Source organism: Cervus elaphus, chromosome 19 (genome assembly GCF_910594005.1).
Source record: "Cervus elaphus chromosome 19, mCerEla1.1, whole genome shotgun sequence".
NCBI classification, from domain to species: domain Eukaryota; kingdom Metazoa; phylum Chordata; class Mammalia; order Artiodactyla; family Cervidae; genus Cervus; species Cervus elaphus.
Genome location: NC_057833.1, coordinates 83,343,081 through 83,357,363, shown reverse-complemented (window position 1 = coordinate 83,357,363; position 14,283 = coordinate 83,343,081). Strand labels below are relative to the sequence as shown.

At 42.0% G+C, this 14,283-nt stretch overlaps 1 protein-coding gene across 2 annotated transcripts in view; it reads right to left on the bottom strand.

Annotated features, from left to right (window-relative positions):
* The window catches only part of EPHB1 (EPH receptor B1), a 451,560-nt gene that overhangs the window by 39,863 nt on the left and 397,414 nt on the right, over positions 1-14,283 (bottom strand). For both annotated transcript variants that reach the window (XM_043874863.1, XM_043874864.1), the window contains one exon: positions 11,326-11,541. In XM_043874863.1, coding sequence (XP_043730798.1) covers positions 11,326-11,541 — 216 coding nt within the window. The remainder of the gene's footprint in view (positions 1-11,325; positions 11,542-14,283) is intronic.

Genomic DNA, 14,283 nt, shown 5'->3' with positions numbered 1-14,283 from the left:
CCAGGTGCTCCAGAGATGGCTTCGGGGGACAGACTGACCCTTGTCCCGCAGGGAGGGTGGATCCTCCATGTCCAGTGCCCCCGGGGTGAGGGGCACTGTGTCTGACACAGACGGAGCAGATTCTAGAGGAAGGGGCCCAGCTGAGCCATCCCAGAGTCCGACTTCATGGAAAGCAGGGGTGGCAGTAGGGAGTGCAGCACGTGAGGGAGAGCTGGGCAGCCCAGATGTGGGCTGGCTGATCACCTGAGAAGATGGATTCTGCTTTCTGCCAGGAAGGGCAGATACCCAAGAAGCAGCTCTGTTTGAGGTTCACAGATGGGGACAGAGCAGGCAAGGAACGTCAGCTGACATTTGAACAGAGAAAGCCAGAAGGAGGGAGGCACAGGCAGGCTTGGACAGAAGGGAGCCTCAGAAAAGCAGAAACACCAGAAACACACTGGGAGCCAAGGCTGAGACAAGAGGGCTGAGAGGCAGGCAGAGCAAAGGGGAAGGGGCTTGGGAAGATCAGAGGCACCTTGAAGACAGAGTGCACTTCACATAAAACAGGGAGGCCTGCAGGGAGCAGCACTGAGGGAAGGCCTGGGCGGGGCCAGAGACTTCCTAGAGAGATAGCCTGGAGCTCTGAAGGATGCGAAAGTTGACACTGCTTTAGCAGAAGGAACCTGGCTGAATACTAAGGAGCTCACATACTCCGAATACTCTGAATACTAAGATTCTGCTCACAAAGGGATGAGATGGTGCCTCTTCCTACTGATCAGAAAAGAAAGCCAGGCATGCTGGAGCAGAGCTTTTGACTTACCCAGCAGAAAGCTGCCACACAGACAGTGTCCGTGGAGCCCTGTGAGGGCTCTGTCTACCAGTGTGGGCTGAGAAAGGGTGAAGGTCAGGTTTGTGAATTGTGTTTGTGAGCCCCAAATACAAAGAGTTAACCAAAGATGTGGCACTTTCCCTGATAATGAGTGCCTTTTTGTGCTACTAGTATGTGACCTGTGAAGTCAAACACAGAGTCTGGGTCTGTAACTCAATCATGGTGTCATGGACTAAATGTACATGTCCTCCCCAGATTCATATGAATTCATGTTTATATTTATCACATAGCCTCCAATGTGATGGTATTTGCAGGTGGGGCCTTTGGGAGGTAATTGGGTCTAGAGGAGGTCATAAGGGTGGAGACCCCAAGATGGGATTAGTGTCCTTATAGGAAGAGGCAGCAGGAAGAGGAAGAGAAGCCAGAGCTGCTTGCTTTCTCTGTCTCTTTCTCTGCCTCTGACTCTCTCTGCCATGTGAGCATAGAGCAAGAAGGCTGCCAACTGCAAGCCAGTAAGAGGGCTCTTGTCAAGACTAAATTTGCCAGCATCTTGATCTTGGACTTCCCAGTCTCTAGTTTCTCCAAAACTGTGAGAAATAAGTGTTTAATGTGTAAGCAACCTAGTCTATGATATTTTGTTATAGCTGCTTGAGCAAACTGAGACAAATGGAAATGTTATTTTGAATACCCATAACAGCATTCAGACATATACCTGCCAAAAGGAAAGTCGTGCAAACTGTACAGGTGTTAGAGCCCAGCTAAGCTCATTGATCTGTCTCTCTGGAATGTTAGGAGCAATTCAGAACTCCTCCCTGTTTTAGTGGGCTTATTTCAATCATAAGAGCACAAAGGAGCAATTCTATCTGTTCATTATACCAGGAGCCTGATGGGAAGGAAATGCTCCTGAGGCTAGAAATAGCAATTTAAAACAGAGAAGGAAGACCTGGGGGGAAGCATGGTAGAGAATTAAGACAGAATAAGAGATGAAGGCTGAGGGTCTGGTAGGAAAAACTAGAAAACTTTAATTGCTATGACTTATAAAGTAAAACAAGATGTGTTAGAAGCTGACGATGTTTAAAGATCTTGAAAGAATTGCATAAATAGGGAACTTAAGATGGAGCAGAGCTGGCTTAAGGGCTATTTCATGGATCTGCTGATTAAGGGTTATTAATAAGCCGAAGGTTCCACTTCTAGTGTGGAGGAGTATGCCTCTGACAAACAGATACTCTGCAAATTAAAACAAAATACAAGAGAAGAGAAAAGGAAAGAAGGAAAAAAAAGAAAGGAAAAACTACCTGAAGGTTCCAGAAACTGAGCAGCACAAGGTAAGTCTTACTTTTTGCAGTTTTGCCGTGGGGCAGCTGTCCACCCAGTGGCTAAAGCACTAATGGAAAAAACCTACCATCTTTCTGGCTGATGAAACCAAGGGAAGGAGTCCTGGATAATCAGGGATGCTGGAGAGCTGGGGAAGAATCCCTCAACACAAGACAGCCAGGGAAATGGAATTCCAAATTCTGGGTGTAAACTTTCCTCAATTCTATGGCTGACTCCTAAACCATGCAAGCATAAGATAGACTGAAAGCCACAGGAACTGAGCTGTTGCCCACTACAAACATAATAGAGTCTGCAGGTTGAGTATAACATGTTAATTTCCTGCTATATCAAAAACATCAATACTCTTTGGGTCAATGTTACAGAATTCAGAGTCTCTACATCACATAATAACATTCACAACACATGTAATCCAAAACTACTAGACATACAAACAGCCAAAGAAATGTGATCCATCTTCATGGGGAAAAAAGATGCCAACCCCAGGATGACCTAGATTTATGATAGTGGTTACTATGGCTGTGCTCAATGGGGTAAAGAAAAATATAGTTATGATGAATAAAAAAGACAAGACATCTCGGTGAACAATTAGAAAGTATAAAAGAAAGATTCATAAGAAAGTATAGAGCTAAAAAAATACAATAGCAGAAAAAAATCTCTTGAGGGACATTTTCAGAAGAATAGAGATGGTAAATGAAAGAATCAATGAATTTAAATATGAGGAACGGAGAAGAAAACAAAGTGGAAAATAATGAACAGAGCCTTAGGAACCTGGGGGACAATCTACACATTGGTAATTACAGTCCTAGAAGGAGGGAAAAGGGGACAGGAAATAATATATGAAGAATTGTGGTTGAAAAATTTCCAAATAATAGTGAAAGACATAAATTTACAATTTAAGAAGCTTAGAGAATCTCAAAAAGATAAATTTGGGGGGTGGGGGGGCAGACATTACCAGGCACATCATAGTCAAGTTAAAAACAGAAAATAATGGGAAAATCTTAAAAGCAACCAGAGAAATATATATCCATCCTAGAGTAACCCTGAAAATTGTGAAGAAGTAGAGCTGAAAAAAGACATAGACAAATGAAAGTTAATAGCCTGCCCACCTCTGCCTAAAGATGGGGTAGTGGCAGTGATGCAACATGGCCTGACCTCCACATCGCCCAAGGCCAGCAGAGCCAGTTGGCAAACATGACACTTCTTTTCTGGATCTTTGGGAAGGAAAGGGGAAAGAAAGAAGGAGAAATAGGCTTCCTGGGACATCACAAATGACCCAATATGAGTAGGGAGTCTGGCACACTGTGGGGCCAGGGAGAGAGCCCAGGTGTCCCAAGCACTGGGCTCACAGTCTAGAGACTGGACTGAAGGACCAAAGCTATACCAACAGGCTCTGTGACTGAGTAGCTCATTTGATCACTCTGGGCCTCAGATCCCTACTCTGCAAAGTGAGGGGGAAGGATGTACAGGAAATTCTCAGTAATTGCCTCTCTAGAGGAAAGGGACAGTTGAGCATTCATGCTCCTACTTTATTTTTGTGTGTTTGTGTTGTTCACTGTTGAGCTTCTTCATGCTCAGAATGAATCCCTTTGCCCTCTCTGTCCTCTCCTGCCTGAGTCAAATACATTTACACCCCCTGTTTTGATTCTTGTCTTTATGCTGATGACTCCTCAATGCACATCTCATTTGGACTTCTCCCTCATGCTCCAAACCCATAACCAGCAGCCTATTCAGCAGCTCTACTTAGCCTACAAGCACATAAAAGTCAAAATTTTCTAAACAAGAGTCTTTCAAAATTTTGTATCAGAATCATCCGGGAATCTGTGCCTCTATGCTCCTTATTAACTCCAGGTAAACCTGATACCCACCAAAATTTGAGAAATACTTATTTAAACTAAACCCACAATTCACTCAAAACCTGCTATTTCTCTAACCAGTTCCTTTCCAGCATCCCCATTCAATCAGAGAACGGCACCACCATCCACCCAGAGGCACAGTCCAAGATGCAGGTGTCATCCTTGGACCTCTGTCACCCTCACACCCAAGTATCACCCACTGTCAAGTCTTTTCCATGTTTCTCTCCCGATTCCTCTGGGTTTCATTCACCCCCACTGCCCTTAGCCTCCTAATACACATTGCTTCCACTTTTGCCATCTGTCCTCCACATTTGAGTCATGGTAAATGTTTTTTAAATATATTTTATTCTTAAACAAGTTTCAATATCTAGAAAAGTTTCAAGATTACTACCAAAAATGCCTATACACTCTTCATCAAGATATTCCATTCAAATTCTTAAAAATTGTCACAGAAATGCCCTAGAGGGATCATCTGTACTACCCAGTTATCATGCCTCTTTAATGGCCTTCAATCTGGAACAGTTGTTGGTCTACTTAACTCTCATGACTTTGAAATTGCAAGATCATAGGTTAGGCATTTAATAAAGCATATCTCAATTTTAATTTTTCTGATGTTTCCTCATGATAAGACCCAAGTTATACATTTTGAACAGAGTATCTGAAATGTTATGTTCTTTCACTGCATCTTCTTAACGGCACAGTGTCTGTTATTGGTGGTGTGAACTCTAAACATTTGATTCAGATGCTGTTACCAGATTTCTCTGTAAAGTTACTTTCTCCTCTTTTGTAATACATATTTTGGGGGAAATACTTTGAGGCTATGTAAGATCCCCATTTCTCTCTCCAGTTTCACCCCAAGTACAAGCATCCACTGATGTTTCTTAACTATTAATCTGATGGTCACCAAATAGTGATTTTTCTACTAACATCATTCTTTCCACTCTTTCTTCTCTTTATTCATTAATATTCATATCAGTGTTAACTCCACAGTTCCTATCTTATTCAGTAGATTATAATCTGCTACCATCAGTATATATTAAGTTCTAAATTATCCTATATTTGGACACCGGGAAGTCCTTCAAGCTGAGTATTGTGTTGTTTTGACATATTACCATTATTCTTTGAGTACTTTCTTACTTTCTGGCACAAGACAATGTACATACTTCCTCTGTGTAGGCTCTGGAAGGGGCCATTTAGCTAGTGAGTCCTGGTTGCTTTTAGTATATAAGAGAATATAGAATCCAAGATCTGAGTGCCAGGTGTATTTTTTGCTACATGGGTGCCATTGCTTTGAGGCACTCTCAGCTCATATTTATTTATCTCTTTTTATATTGAAAACCACAAGTTTCACACTGATACCTCCAATTCCAGTTCAATTTTTTTAAACATGGAGAGGCTATTTATTCAACAGCAACTTTGAAGACAAAGCCTCAGAAGTCTGAGGGGATACATTTTCCCTATTTCTGCTTCAGTTCACATAATTCATTCTAGCTTTCATGCTTTCCATACTTATACCTCCTTTTCCAAAAGCTTCCATTATCTCCAATATAATTTTCAGATATATATAGCTTATATATAGCTAATATCCCAATCATATCGGGTTTCCAGCTCCCTCACCTATGAGTCTCAATTCCTGCTAGGGTTTACTTCTCTAGGTCAGGACATCTACCTAAACTGGACCTGCCAAATGGCCTTTTGGAGAAAGAAAGAAGGAAGGAAGCCAAGAGAGGTTTTTTGTTTGTTTATAAAGAAGGGAGGGAAGATATTGGAAAGAAAAAGCAAGAGGAAAAACCAGGCTATGTTTCTAAAATGGAAATTAATCACCTTTGGGTCATGTGTGTGCATCTGTGTACACGCCTCTCTCCCCCCACCCCTACCCCCATACACAGAATGCCCTCTCCCCCCACCCCTACCCCCATACACAGAAAGACTGCTCATTGCCCTAAGGCAGTGAATTCCATCACAAATGTCCAGGAGGCCCCATCTCGTGTAACTACTGCTGACCTCATTGGTCAGTTTCCCTTCTTTACCCAAATGTCAAGTACAAATGTCCTCTCTTAGCTCTTCTAAAATTCTACCTTCCCTATTGACACAAGCCCTTTGTATGTACTGCTTATGTTTCTCAGTTCTCTGACCTACCTCATGCATTTGGTTGATTTATTCTTCAAATCTCTGCTGGAGCCCATCTCCTCTGAAAGCTCTCCTTAATTCCCCTAGATCTAATAAGGCTGTTTTTCTTATGTATTATTTTCTTCATGCTGTCACAGAACACAGTGACTCTCATCTCAACTGTCAATTATGCACTTATTTGTGTACGCATCTGACTAAGCTTCCCTTTCCTCATTCAGTTGTGAGTAATGTGAGAACAGTAATGCTGTCTCTTTTCAATCCTAATTGTGCCTCCAGATTGTAGCCCAGGATTGGCACATAGTAGATGATCAATAAATATTTTTCATGTGAATAAACTGCATTTTTAGAAACATAGTTTAGTAATCAAACATGATAATTTTCTCTATTTTGAATAAAACGAAAAACATGGAAGAATAATATGGTAAAATGGATCCTGAAAGCTGTTAGTTTTAGGAGTTTATAAGCTTCATCATTTAGAAGAAACATATACAAAGTCACAACAGATGATCTAAATAATGTGTATAGGACAATAACATAGGAAGCTTTACATCCAAGAAACTTTCAATGTAAGGCATATACAGATTCTATGTTTGGCTCACATTATATGACTCAAGGTCATCAAAATGTCAGTCTTTCCAAATGTAGAATAGTGTTCCATTCAAAATTCATATGTGAGTATATATGTATTACTAGAGAGTTTTAGGTAGATCACTAGACAAAGTGATCTTAAGTTGAAAGAAAAGACATTTGAAAAGAGCCAAGATTTTTGAAAGAAGAATGAAGATACTTCAATTTATCCAAATAGTAAAACTATTGCTAAAATTAATATAATCAGAATAATAATATCAAAGTAAAACTTAAAAAAGTTACTACAATTAGAATAATATGGTTGGGCTTATATAAGAGTAAATAAATTGACCAACGGAGGAGATTTTAGAATCAAAACATAGTTTATGTAAGGAACTTAACATATGATAAGAATGACATATGATCCAATAAAATATAGAAAATATCTTCAAAAAATGGTGTTGATATAATTTTCTATATTTACCTGCATAAAAACTCAATAAAAATATATGTCCTAACATATTCAAGATCATATTTGAGAATAGCCCTGGTGTCTGCCAACAAGAGAATGGATAAATAAACATAGACTGTTACAGTAATTAAGAAAAAACTACTGCTTCACTCAGCAACAGGAAAGGATCTCCTACTCAGAATGCTAAAAGAAAGCAGTCAGGCATGAAGAGCATCCTGATTCCATTTATGAGGAGTTCTAGAAGAGACAAAAGAAACCTATAGTTGAAAAAAGTCAAAAGATCAGGCACCTCTGCATCTGGGACAGGGGAAGGACATGAGGGAATTTTCTGGTATGATGACAAAGTTCTCTATTTTGATAGAATTTTGGGTCACATAGTTGCATGCATTTGTTAAAACTCTGTAAATGTACACTTAAGATCTGTGTACTTCTTTATATGCAAATTTTGCCTTAATCAAGGAAAGAAGTATAAAGAAATATATATATTCTCATTAAAAGACATATGCTAAAGTGTTTATGGGTGATGTGTACTAATGTCTACAACTTATCTGGAAATGTATCAACAAAATAGGGTGGAGTGGCGAATAGACAGAGGAATGGATTAAATAAATAGCTACATGATAAATCAAACCTATCAAGATAATAAAACAGTATAGGAAATTTTAAAAGGCATTTTATAACCTTGGGATGGACAGAACTTTTAGAATAAGCCAAAAAATCCAACAAATCTTTTTCTCTACAGAAAAAGATAGATATTTTTGACCAAATGAATATGAACCACTTTTGTAAGCGAAAAGGGTATCATAAATAATATAAAAAAAAGTGTATTCTTTTAAATACAAAAAAGAATTGTACTGGGACTTCCTTGGTGATTCAGTGGTTAAGAATTTGCCTTCTGATGCAGGGGACATGGTTTGATCCTTGGTCTGGTAACTAAGATCCCACATACTGCAGGGCAACTAAGCCTGAGTGCGACAATGAAGACGCAGAACAGACAAAAAGAAAAAAATAATAGAATAAAACAATCTTTATAAAAAAGAATTGTACTTTTTTGTACAGGAAAACGTGAAGGAACTAATTGTATCATATATGGCAGAAAAAGGGTCAATATCTCTACTATAAAAAGAATTCCTATACATTTCTAAGAAACCAGAAAGTAACCCAATAGAAAAATAGGTAAATACATGAATAGATAATTAGTGAAAGAAGAAACATGAATCCCAATAACTATGCAAAAAGATCTCTAGCAGTCAGTTGAAAATTCAATTAAAACAAAACAAGTTACCATTTTTCATCTTTGGATTAGCAAATTTTAAAAGATTGATTACTTTCAATGCTGGTGAGGATGTCAGAAGATGGGTATCATACATCTCTAGTGGAGTGTGAAGGTTTACAAACTTTCAAAGTAGCAACCTGGAGTAAGAATCTCCAAGAGACACACAAGACACAGAGAAACAGGCACAGTATGAGCCCATTTTTATAAAATAAAAAATTTCTTTTTGAGCAAAGATACAAGTGTGAAAGCAGACACATCTAACTGTTGAAACTGATGCTTCAGAACAGGAGTTGGTAAACCATTGCCTAAGTACCAAATCTGGCAGGTCACCTGCTTTTTTATAGCCCAGGGGCTAGGAATGGCATTCATACTTTTTTTAAAGGGTTACATTTTAAATGGTTATATAATCATGTACATAATATCCTCATTTGGCCTCTTAGCCAGCAAAGTCTAAAATATTTTCTTTACGGCCCTTTAGGAAAAGTTCACCAAACCCTGCTTTAAGGGAATTATAGGTTCTTATTTATCCTTTTTTCTTCTCTGTATTATTCTGACTTTTATAATAATCAGGTATTGTTTTTTCAAGTTTAAGGGATATAGCTGGTGGGTAGATTAGGAAGATCAGTCACTTTTGATGCTGTTATGAATGGCTGTATGAAGACAAAAGGAAACCAGGGAGACTCATTAGCAAGCTACGGTAACAGTCCAGGTGAGAGAGAATGGTGCTTTGGAATAGGGTGGGGTCACAGTACAGATGTGAGAGTTGGATCATAAAGAAGGCTGAGCACCAAAGGATTGATGCTTTCAAACTGTGGTGTTGGAGAAGGCTCTTGAGAGTCCCGTGGACTGCAAGGAGATCAAACCAGTCCATCCTAAACAAAATCAACCCTGAATGCTCATTGGAAGAACTGATGTTGAAGCTGAAGCTCCGATACTTTGGTCACCTGATGCAAAGAGCTGACTCATTGGAAAAGATCCTGATGCTGGGAAAGATTGAATGAAGGAGGAAAAGAGGACAACAGAGGATGAGATGGTTGTATGGCATCACTGACTCAATGGACATGAATTTAAGCAAACTCCAAGAAATGATGAAGGACAGGGAAGCCTGGCGTGCTGCAGTCCATGTGGTAGCAAAGTCAGACACGTGACTGAACAACAGCAGAGATGAGAAGAAAGGAACAGACTTTATAGAAACCTATAGGAATAGGGTAGGGCTTCTCTGGTGGCTCGATGGTAAAGAATGCCTGCCAATACAAGTGATACAGGTTTGATCCTTGGGTTGGGAAGATCCCCTGACGAAGGAAACAGCAACCCACTCCGATATTCTCGCCTGGGAAATCTCATGGACAGAGGAGCCTGGTGGGCTACAGTCCACGGGGTCACAAAAGAGTCAGACACAACTTAATGACTAAACAACAACAACACAGTATTAGTGGAAGGACTGAACTTGGATGGAGAGGCACAGACAGAATTCAAAACTGATTCCTAGGTTTCACCATTAGGAATGGTGCAACCACTGAGTTGAAGAGATGGGGGAGAAGAGATTGGAGAGTAAATCAAGAGCTCCATTGAGGATCTGTTAAGTTCTAAAGGGAATTGTGTGAACTAGGCAGTTGGACACAGATGATTATAGCTTTTCAGGCTGTAGAGGAGGAGGCTGAGATAGAAATACAAATTTGAGAGTACGCATCATGTTGTAGTTGTTCAATTATCAAGTTGTGAAACTTCTAGCTTTCTGGAAGTAATGGAGACAGAGAAGAGGACTAAGGCAGGACATAGATGGGCTCCAGGCTAGGCATTTACAACTGGCCTCCTGTTTACAATTCATGGGCAGGAATAAAAGTGGGCTTCAGGCTGGACACTTACAACTAGCCTCCTGTTTGCACTGCCTGAGACAGAAGATAGGTGGGCCCCAGGTAGGCTTTTTCAATCAGTCTCCTATTTGCTCTCCAAAATGGAAGTAACAACAGAAACAGGGAAATAGCCAGGCTTTGTTTCTTGTGGACACCTTAAAATAACCATCATGGCAGGAACAGAGAAGGGCTAAATTTTGAGTAAAAGATCAAGAGATCACATATTTCTCTCCTTGGGGCAAGGGAGACACTACACATGAGCAGAGAGATTCTTTGGGGGTCAAAAGTCAGGGGATGCCAGCTCATAATAAGTTTTGCTTCTATCCTCCCAGCCACTTGTGTGTTGAAATCTATCTCGGCTGAGGAGTGCATGAGCACCTAGGGAAGGGTCACAGAGTTCGGCCATGTGTCTTACTGCATGTATTCTGCTTTTGCAAAAAATGTTTTACTTTTCTCTTTACCTTCTATCTCTTCATCAGAATTCTTTCTTGTCAGGGTAGGTAAGGACTGGAGATTTAGGCTCTAGTCACACTTCTGTGGTCTAGTGGTTAGGACGCCTGGTCAGGGAACTAAAGTCTCATTTCCAACTGCCACTTACTGCTGCTGCTTACTGCAGGCTACCACTAGCTGCTGCATGTGCCCCAAATCAGGACCAGGAATCCACCTGATGACACAGTGCTCAACCCAACTGGAGCCTGCTCCCTGTAGATGATGTCTTTCATGCCACTGACCAAATGTTTGGACTCCCCCAAATCATCCTTTTCAAAACATCCTCTTTCATTGGCCAGGAGCAGCATGGCTTCAGAGGAGACACCAACACTTCCTCACAGCCCATGCCCTAACATTTGCCTGAACAACCAGTGGCTATCATTTCTCCTGGATGAATGGTCCCCCCAGCATTTGGCTTCCCCAGAGGAGAAATGAGCTCTGGTCCCAGTCCCTCCCAGTATGCCCCACCATGGGTCGCCGATACGTGCAGCCACTTTTTACTCCTGTCATGCTTTGACCTGAAAAGACCCAGAAGGACTCACCAAGGAGCTGGTGTAGGTGGGATCTGAGGTGTCATCCTGGAGGTAGCGGGAGAGGCCAAAGTCAGATACCTTGCACACCAAGTTACTGTTGACCAGAATGTTCCTTGCAGCCAGGTCCCGGTGCACGTAGTTCATCTCCGACAGGTACTTCATGCCCGCGGCGATGCCCCTTAGCATCCCCACCAGCTGGATCACCGTGAACTGTCCGTCATTTTGCTGTAATAAGACACCAAAGGCATCCAGATCAAGACTGGCTTCAGTGGTGACAAGGAAGCCAAGCTGCCGGGGTCCCACTGCTAGTCACTTCTGTCAGTGCTGGACTAAGCTGCTTCCACCTCCTCCCAGCCCCACTCCCATTCTCTTACCTCTCCTCCAATACTCTGACTTCTTCCAGCCAAGCCTTGTGGATTTCATCTTCAAGTTACATCTCAAAGCCATTCAGTCCTCTCAATCTTCACTGCCACCATTCTAACCAAGTCATCTTCATCCATCACCTGTAACATCCTCCCTCCACCTGCTCCCCTCTGAAATCCATTCTCTAAGGGAAGTTAGAGCCATCCTTGTAAGACATAAATCCATTCATGTCACTGGCTGGCTTAAAGCACTCTACTGGCCTCCTATTGCATTAAGGGAAAGTGCCCATCTCCTCAGTTTGGCCCACAGGGCCCCAGGGGATCACCTTATGCCACTTTCTCTTGTACTCCCACGCTGAAGGCACAGTGCCTGGTGATGTTTCAGTTCGCTCCCTGGCCAAGCCCTTCCTGCCTCAGGGCCCTGATACAGTCTCTTCCCTCTGCTTCTCCCCCACAGTCAACACCTACTTGCCTCAGATTTCCACGTAAATGTCACCTCCTCAGAGAGGACGTCCCTATAATCAGTCCCCCCACATGCATAACTAGCACTTTCATATTACTATCTTTCAGTGCATGCTCTTCCTTCCCTTCTTAGCACATATCAGAAGGTTTATGACATGTGTGTATGTATGTATGTGTGTATGATATGTATGTGTGTATGGCTATGTGTCTGCATGTCTCTGCTGCTCTGAGATAAGAAGTCTGTCTCCTGAAGTCACCATAGCACTCCCAGTGCTGACGACATTTGAGTAGACAGATGTAGCTCAACAAACATTTGCTGGATGAATGACTGGTACGTTACTTCCTGGCCCCAGAATTAAATGTTAAGATGTTTTTCTGGACACTGGGATAACACATGTGCCTCAGAGGGCTGGCTGGTCAGGAGAAGTGCATGAGCCATATCTGGCTTGTGGCCCTTCCCAGCGAATGAGAGCTGTTCCTGCCCCACCTCCTGCCAACCTGAAGCGGTGTCTTCTTTCCAATAAGTTTCTTACCCGGCTGACCTCCCTCCTCCACGGTCACACGACAGCTTGTCAGTGAATGAATGTGTACCTTCCTCCACCTCCCCAAAGTCACTGAGTTCGGACATTGTCCACCCGGGTTACATCAGTGGACCCTGGGCCGTGATGCCAAGAACACATTTTCCCAATCAGTCCAGCCCCAGCTGCTCCCTTAAGTGCTGTGGCTTATGTAAGTAGAGCATGGTCCAGGCATTGAGGTGCTCTGGCTGGGGGAGAGGTGGGAGGAGGCAAGATACCCTGGGTTAGTCTAGTTACTGCTGATCACAAACCTTGGACAAAGCAGCCTCTCCCTCTGCCCCAGGGTCCTCCTGTGAAATACAGGAAGCATAAACAATGTGAGGAGCTCCCATTTATTGCACATCTACAGTCTGTGAGATGGCATACAATGCACTCACATGCATTATCTCACTAATATGTATGGGACACATCATTTAGGCATGCGGTTCTGCAAAAGTAATTTTCTACACAAAAATAAGTAAGGAAAAATAAAACAGCTGTTATTAAAATGTTACACGTTTTTTTTATTCAGGAAAAAAATCCAACAATTGGAAAGTTTAACAATGGTGGCATTAATTGTTGAAGACTCTGTTCCTCATGCAAGACTGCAAGTCCGGGGATGGTTATGCCCCTCGGTCAATTGAAGGAGTGAAGCAAAATGGCACTCCCTCTCCTCCTTCCTGAGCACATCTCCTCCACCAGGAGGAGGACCCCCCAAAACACACTGAGTCTGACACACTCCAAGTTTCAATTTCTCACTCAAACCTTAGCCACCTGCCAATCTGCCCAGAACGCTTTCCCTGCAATATCTGCTTCTAACCAACTCCAAAAGAAAGTGCAGGGCCGCTTTTTGGAAACTGATTGGTTTTTAGCACATGGTGCCCATCTGCCAGAGCTGGGTGTGCTGTGAGTGATGCAAATCTTCCTTACTAATGAACTTCACTCCACACCTCCTTAAGAAGCTAGCCCTGCTTTCCCCAGCACCACCATTCTCTAAGTGGGTCTCTGGGGATCTGCCTCCCCAGAAAGTTGTCATGCAACTTTCCTATATTAGAAAATGTATTTCAGCCACAAGCCACAAGGGTCGATTTTTTTTCCAATTCAGTTTGTTACTTCTCCTCTGTAAGTGGAGACAACAATGTGGTTAAAAATAAAAGTCTCCCTACAGAAGGCCACTTGCAGACAGATGTTGGGGAGGGCACTGATGGTGGCTGGAAGCAGTTCTGCCAAGAGCAGCGTTGAAAGCATTTGCAGATTTGTGTCTGTGTTTCCACTTTAAGTCATTAAAGACTTCAATGAGCTGCTTCAATTCTGATTTGAATATTCAGATAAGTCATCTTACAGATTCTGGTGTCAACAAAGGACAAGAAATGGTTAACAGTCCAGGCTTTGGAGCCAGACAAATCACGGTAGATCTGGGCTCCATCTCTTACTGGCTGCATGCCCTTGCGTAAGTTATTTAACCACCAGAGCAGTGATTACCACATTTGTAGAATAAGAGTACAGTGAATCTCTATTCCTTAGATTTGAGATTCAAGGTTAAATGAGATAATACACACAGAGGGACTGGCTCAGTGCCTCATGAA